General features: G+C 39.2%; 1 protein-coding gene across 1 annotated transcript; it reads left to right on the top strand.

Moving 5' to 3' along the window:
• The first annotated feature begins 878 nt into the window (after positions 1 to 878).
• LOC101663656 (olfactory receptor 2G6) lies at positions 879 to 1,814 on the top strand. The gene has a single exon (XM_004697216.1). It carries the CDS (start codon positions 879 to 881, stop codon positions 1,812 to 1,814), a length of 936 nt encoding a protein of 311 aa, XP_004697273.1.
• The last annotated feature ends 6,367 nt before the right edge of the window (positions 1,815 to 8,181 follow it).

The raw sequence follows: 8,181 nt of genomic DNA, 5'->3' as shown, positions 1-8,181 counted from the left end.
TTAAACATTTAGATTTTAAAAGGACAAGAATGTGACATTTTGACTGTAAATGAAGAGAGGTACAAAATAGAGAGCTGATGTCAATTATTCCTTTAAGTATCTCTCTAAATGAATAACTTACTTGGAAGCTAAGCTACTAAGAAAGGGAAAACTTGAAAGAAATGGGAAAGCTCACTGAAGGAAGGAGGCTGGATTGAATGGGACACCCTGGGTCAATGCCTGCTGGAATGCATGGCTCTCAGCGCAATGCCAGGAGATGTTCAGTTCTGTGAAGATCAGAATGTCCAAAACAATGAGCAGAACTCAGACTGATGAATTGCTTCTCACTGAATCTTCTATTTATGTGTCCTCAAGAAAAGACCGTCAGTGACTCCGACCTGTATCATATCACTCAAACTCCCCTCATGCACCTGCAATGCTGACATTGAAAGTGCACTTTATCCCCAATAACCTAAAGCGTTCTTTCCTTTCATGTTTCTCATAGCTGCCCACAAGTACACAGTTTTTAAACTTGTGGTTTTATGTATTACACCAAAATTGGTGGAATAGTGTCTAATAAATAATTTGTAATCTACATAGAGATTTCTGTGAAAGAAAGGTTCAAGGAAAATGGAACCAAGAAAGTCTCGTGTTCGGGGCTCCTTCATTGTTTCTTGCCTTTTTAAGTTTGAGTTGTTCCAAGTAGAGAGAGAGAACTTTCATTCTAGAAAGGAAATAGGAAGGAAAGTCATCCTGGTAGCAAAGACGCATGCCATGGAAAGTCTTTGCAGCACGACAGAGCCATAGACACTGAAAACTTTCAGTTCCTATCAATTTTGACTCCAACACCTTCTTTCCGCAGACTATTAGTACTTTTTGGCGCTAAATTCTACAAGACAATGGATGGAACCAACAACAGCTCTCAAAAAGGATTTCTTCTCCTGGGATTTTCAGATCAGCCCCAGCTCGAAAGAATCCTCTTTGTCATCATACTGCTGTTTTACATCTTGAATCTTCTGGGGAACACTGCCATCATTTTAGTGTCATATGTGGAACCCAAACTCCATACGCCAATGTACTTTTTCCTCAGCAACTTATCTTGTGTGGACATCTGCTTCACGACGAGTGTTGCCCCACAGCTGCTGGCTACCATGAATAACAAAGATAAATCCATGAGCTATGGCGGGTGCGTCGCGCAGCTGTATGTGGCCATGGGCTTGGGGTCCTCAGAGTGTATTCTCCTGGCAGTCATGGCCTATGACCGCTATGCTGCTGTCTGCCGTCCTCTGCATTACACAACCATCATGCATCCTCAGCTCTGTGCATCCCTGGCCGGGACAGCATGGCTCAGTGGCCTAGTCACTTCCTTAATTCAGTGCTCACTCACTGTCCAGTTGCCCTTATGTGGTCACCGTAATCTGGACCACATTTTCTGTGAGGTGCCAGTGTTGATCAAACTAGCCTGTGTGGACACCACCTTCAACGAGGCAGAGCTCTTTGTGGCCAGTGTGGTCTTTCTAATTGTCCCTGTGTCTCTCATTTTAGTATCATATGGCTTTATAACCCAAGCTGTGCTGAGGATCAAATCAGCTGCAGGGCGCAGGAAGGCTTTTGGGACTTGTTCGTCCCACTTGATTGTGGTCATCATTTTCTATGGGACTATTATCTTCATGTATCTTCAACCCGCCAAAAGCAAGTCCAAAAACCAGGGAAAGTTTGTCTCCCTTTTCTACACCATAGTCACTCCACTTTTAAATCCTATTATTTATACTTTGAGAAACAAAGATGTGAAGGGGGCTTTGAAGACTCTGGTAATGGCAAATATTCTAGGGTAAGAAAGGTTATAAACTGCAGAGGAAATCTTAAAGAGCTAATTTGAGACCACTGCTTAATGATTCTAAGCACTATAGTCTTGAACAATGCCACTTAGAATGAATGTGAGGGGCTAAGCTACGCAGGTCACAGTGATATTTCCTTTTTCTAAAATGCCCTTCTTTGTGAATTGTAAATGTCATCTTCAACCATGCCAACAACTTCCACATCTCCTTATTTCTGCCTGGACTGATGGTTCATAAAGTGAGGATCTACTTATCCTTGAAATCTTAGCGAAAAGGTTACCTGCTCTGCAGCTTTGTTGAAACACAATTTTTCTCACTTTCTGGGCAAAATTGTTTGTATCATAATATATGTTTTCATAGTTGCACACAATGCATTCCTCTATACCTTTGTATATGTATCATTGTTAATACACATTGAAATAATATATTAATGTTTCCCACAATGTTGGATAAAGTTATAGAATGAGAAAACCTTGATATATTGGCTCTTTACAATGCAAAAAAACCCCCCGCAAATTGAATCATATTTTTGATACTTTATACAAAATTAGGGGTTGAAATGATGATTTTGTGATTTTCTTCAAGTAACAAAGCAAGTGAGTTTGAATCAAGCAAATTGATTAATGTAATATTTAGAGTCATTGTATGTTATTTGAAAATATTCTAGTTGACCTTAAATTCTGTACACTGGAATGCAACTTCTTGAATATGTTTATAAGATCATTAACTCAATGAATTACCTTTGATGTTAATCTGAAATAATTGTCTCTGATCCTAAAATCTGTGGAAGGATAAGTTATGTCATTTCATACCCTGAATTTTGAAATATGAAGTCTACACAAACACATTTAATGTTGCTCTTTGTGTATTTGGCTTTAAAGAACAACAACAAAAAGCATGAATTTATTAGCTTCTTAACAATATCTACATTCTAACATTTGACCAGATCTTATTTCCTAATGCAGTTTTATCAAACTCTGCTAAGCTACTGAGCATTAATTTTTCATCTGCAAGAATTCCAAGAGAATCAGATAATAGAGATAGTCTATAATCTTATTTTACTTCCACATTCTATAACTATACGCATAAGTGGGGAAATACCAAAATGCACAGATATTGGAACATAAATAAATGCAAAAGAAAATAAGAGTTGTATGAGCCCCTAATAAAATGATTTTTAAAAAAGAAGAAAAAAAAAAGAAAAGCAGAGTACATGCATGCGCACAGACACACACACCCAAAGAAAGATGGAAATCATGTGAAGACCATCCGAAACAAGAAAAAACCTGAGTGTATACAAACAAGCTTGCAAGTAAGCTTGGTGAAGAAAAATTACACAATTGAAACTCATCTGAATTAGAACTTTGTAGCACTTCCACAGGACCCTTGGTGGTATAATGGCTGCATATTGAACTGCATTGCACAGGTTAGCAGTTCAAAATCACCAGCTGCATAGAGGAAGAAAGATGAGTCTTTCTACTCCCATAAAAAGTTACAGTGTCAGTAACTCATAGGACTGCCCTGTATTATAGGGTTGCTTTGAGTTGGCATCAATTCAATGGCAGTGAAAGAAGCTACATGCCCATGTAAGTAGCCTTCAAAATGCAAATAACATGTTGCATTGGGACATTTTCTATGAAAGAAATCTTAAAATTTGGAAGGCAAAGGTGTCACTTTGATGATGAAGATTTGTCAAGGCATTGTCTTTGAACAAGATTAACAGGTTTATGAAAGCTATGTAAGATTTTGTAACAAGGCAGAAGATGAATCCATGCATTTGAACTGTAGGATTAATGAAGAGCATTGGATATATATTGGGCATACAGAAGGAAAAAAAAAAACTTAGTCCTGAGTGCAATATAACAAGAATCCAGAATGCTTCTTAGAAGTAAAAATGACCATACTTCATCTTACTCACTTTGGATGCATGATCAGAAAAGACAAGAAAATGACAGCATGTTTGGTAAAACAGGATCAGTGAAACATGAGAAATATCCAGTAGTTGGATGTACAAAGTGACCACAGCCATGGACTTAGAGTTCGAAACTCTAGTGATGATAGTACAGGGCTGGGGAATGTAGACTTTGATTTCTTTTATATACAGGTGCTATGAGTCAGAGCTAACTTGAGAGCCACTAACTATAACAACACCATCTAGAAAGGTTAAGAGTAAAAATCGACCAAGCTATATTGCCAGATCATGCAGTTAAGGATAATGGTTGTACAATAAAAAAATAATTAAAAAAAAGAAATAAGAAGAATTTTCATGTTCCCAGGATAGTTTCCTCAAAATGCCTTGTTCAGATTACTACCTATGAAAATCAATGGTGGGTGTTGGAAAAGCACCAGAGGGCCAGCACGCTGGCTGGCAAGGCTTTCCTGGGAGACTCAGGAAAATTCTCTATGTGAGAATCCACTCAATCCCCCGATTATTGTAAACCAAAATAATGACTGTTCCATTTCGCAAGAGCAAAAAGAATATAAGTCTGAACAAATTTGTGTTCTACAATATACTTATGTGAATTATTTCTCACTAATGATATGAGTCCTAAATGGAGCATGGGACAGATGTACTCTCACTTATAGTAACAAAGGAAAAAAATTCTACAGTGGATGTGGTATAATTGCATAATCTTCTAATGCCCAGAAAATTGTGCCCTAGGGAAAAGTATATCTGTTTCAGGTTTTCAGTCAATTTAAATAAAATCTGGAGTTTATGACATAAAATGTAAAATTTTTATAACAAACAGGCTGAAATGATAAGGCAAATGTGTAAATTAGCAAGAAAATAAATAGAACACAATTAAAAGTCACTTAAAGATAATGCAGGACAAGATTACCATTGAAGAACATGAGATGACCAACATGCACACTAAATCAAACATTAACATATTTCAAGAGCAAAAGTGTAAATGCAATTAAAAATGAGATACTAAATACATGAAAAAAACTAGAAAATGAACAATAAATCTTATAAAAGAAGCTGAATAAAATTAATTCACAGTAGAGAAAATTGAAAACACATTGAAAGATTCTGTTCCTATTTTTTAACCCAGATTTTAAAACATCTATTGATGTTTTCAAAAACATATATACATCAATACCATATTTTTCACTTAATATATATAATTTCTCTTATAATTGAATAAGCTTCAGAAAACACCCACATTTTGCAGCTCACACAAAATGGCAGTTACTTAATTTCTAGATTGCTACATGTGAGCCTCACAGAACGTCAGGTTTTTAGAGCAAAGTGTCCTTGCATTGAAGCAAGGCTTGAATTGATTTAGGTGATTGAAAATACCATGGCTTGAGTCGGGTTCACCATACTTAAAATAACATCCTTCTTCTTCAACATTTTGAAGAGGTCTGAATAGCATATTACTCCAATGCAATACATCCTCTTATCACTTAACTGCTGCTTCCATGAGTATTGATTGTGGATTCAACTTTTCCCTGTTTATCATGATGTTCTTATTGGTCCAGCTGTGAGGATTTTGGACTTCTGTACATTTAACTATAATCCACACCGAAGGCTGCAATTCTTTATCTTCATCATGCAGAGCTTCAAGCATTTCTCATTACTAGCAAACAAGATTGTGTGTCATCTGAATAGCACAGATTGTTATTAAACCTCCCTTTGATCTTAATGTTGGATTCTTCTTCATATAATCCTACTCCTCTGATTATTTTCTCAGCATATAGATTGAATATGTATGGTGAGGGGATATAACCCTGACATACACGTTTTCTGATTTTAGATCATGGAGTACTTGTATTGTAGTGGTTACATTGATCTGCTAACTACAGGCTATCAGTTCAAAACCACCAGCCACTCCACAAAAGAAAGAAAGGTTTTCAACGCCCTTAAAGAGTTAGAGTCTTGGAAACTCACCAGAGCAATTTTACCCTGTCCAATAGGGTTCTTAGAATCTGCATCGAATCTATGGCATTGAGAATATTCTCTTGCTGTGCTTTCAAAACTGCCTCTTGATCCATGTACAAGTTCCACATAAGTAGAATGAAATAATCTGGGATTACTGTTTTTATCAAGGTGTATTAGACTAGAGAAACAAAACCAGGACCCTTATGAATATATATATACAGAGAGAGAGAGAGAGAAAGAGAGAGCATGAAGGAATATAACAGCTAATTAGTCCACACAGCAGTACAGAGGGCTCAGTTCAACTCAATTCCGTGGAACAGTTAATATACTGGAAGTCCTTCACCTCATGAGGGATGCTGCAGGGTCCAAGGTCAAGGAAGCAAATAGATGAGTCTTCTGTAGAGCAATACAGGCAGTCCGTCCACAGGCAGCAAACAGCAGGGTGGGTCACCAACAGTCAGTCAGATGACAGGATCTGATAGTTCCCAGCTCAAGAGATGTATACACCAGCAGAATGGCGAAGCAGGTCTATAAGGAACCTCAAGCACTAGCAACACGGTCAATGGGTTGGGTGTCCCACAGGTATTGTAGCTGACAAGTTGAGACAACCTAGCTAAGGCAGCCTCATGCTGGTCCAATCACCAGAGAGCAAGAGAGACACAGGCGGGGCTTGCTGAACGATTTATCTCTTTGCCCTCCAATCAAATTGTGACCTTATTAATCCCACATGTTCCCATTGGCCAGGTTGGCACAATAAACCTACCTATCACAGTCCACCCCTTTCTAACTTGACACCTATAAACAATTCTTTAGCCATGTATAATTTCCAGAATTTAATGAAATCACACTTATACCTAACATCTATCATACATATAAATAAAAACACACTGAATCTAATTGTATCTGGTATATCAATCATGAACAAAGGGAAAATATTAAATAAGCACATATAAAGAAAATAAACTGACAATCATAAACCTCACTTTTACAATTGGTCACTTGGTTGTAACTGATAGGTAGAACTACCTTCTCCTATTACATATTCTGTATTACATTTCTCCTGGGGCAGCACCTCAACTGGCCACGGTTCTTTGCCTGGAGGGGTGACCCAGACCTTCATTCCTGAGGAGTCTGGGTAATTAGATGTCCTGTCAGGATTGGGTACTGTAACTTACCATTTACTTTAATCACAGGGCATGGGAGCACTAAGAGTCGGCCTATGGGATCTCCTGGATTCCAGACATATTCTTCTTTACCTCCATTATGTAGCACCAGTCCAATTTCTCCTTGGTAATCAGGATCAATCACACCACTCAGTACAGTGACACCTTTCCTCACCTGTTGATCCAAAGGCATGAGGAACCCAAAGTGGCCAGGGGGCATTCTCAGCAGCCAATTCAGTGGAATCTGTGCTACATTGCCAGGTGGGAGAGTTCCTTCCTTTGGCACCAGGACCTCCAGGTCTGAAGGACATAGGGTTGCTGGAACAGGGAGCAAAAATGCTGCAAGTGGATCACTAGGAGTAATAGTGAGTGGTGCCACTGCAGCTTCCACCCCTTGATTCCTGGTCCTATGAATCCTGGCTATTGGAGACACAGCACCATATATTGGCCTCAGGCTTAGAGCATATACAGCTTCCTGCAGAACATTGCCCCAGTCCCGCAAGTTGTTGCCATCTAGCTGTAATTGTGTCTTTAGGAGGCTATTCCACTGTTCTATCAAACCAGTTGCTTCAGGATGATGAGGAACATGATACGACCAGTGGATTCCATGGGCACAGGCCCATTGCCGCACTGCCTGTACTGTGAAGTGAGTTCCTTGAGCTGAAGCAATGTTATGTGGGATGCCATGCCAATGGATGAGGCATTCTGTAAGACCATGAATGGTAGTTTTGGCAGAAGCATTGTGTGCACAGCAGGCAAATCCATATCCTGAGTAGGTGTCTATTCCAGTAAGAATAAAATGGCGCCCCCTCCATGATGGAAGTGGTCCTATGTAATTAACCTGCCACTAGGTTACTGGTTGATCTCCCCGAGGAATTAATGGTCCCATATCTTGGACTGACTTAATGTTGGTTTCTGCTGATGCCAGATGGGGCACGCTCAGCAGTGGCAGTGGCCAAGTCAGCCTTGGTGAGTGGAAGTCCATGATGCTGTGCCCATGCATAACCTCCAACCCTGTCATTTTGTTCATGTGTCCTTTGGGTGATGACAGGAGTGGAAGAGGAAAGAGGAATACTAGTCTCCACTGTGCTTGTCATCTTATCCACTTGATTGTTAAAATCCACCTCTTCAGAGCTAACCATTTGGTGAGCGTTTACATGACACATTGGCCCATTCAGAGATGTCTATCCACATACCTCTTCCCCACACCTCTTTGTCACCAATTTTCCAATCATGGTCCTTCCAATTCCCTGACCATCCAGCCAAGCCATTAGCCACAGCCCATGAATCAGTATACAGTCTCACATCTGGCCAT

Source organism: Echinops telfairi, unplaced genomic scaffold (assembly GCF_000313985.2).
Source record: "Echinops telfairi isolate 266 unplaced genomic scaffold, ASM31398v2 ScPeMD7_7469;HRSCAF=8507_0, whole genome shotgun sequence".
NCBI lineage: Eukaryota > Metazoa > Chordata > Mammalia > Afrosoricida > Tenrecidae > Echinops > Echinops telfairi.
Note: the sequence above shows the minus strand (reverse complement) of the source record. Positions and strands in the feature narration are given on the sequence as shown.

Coding starts and splice junctions, on each gene's coding strand:
- LOC101663656 (XM_004697216.1), top strand. CDS start 879: ATGGATGGAACCAACAACAGCTCTCAAAAAGGATTTCTTCTCCTGGGA.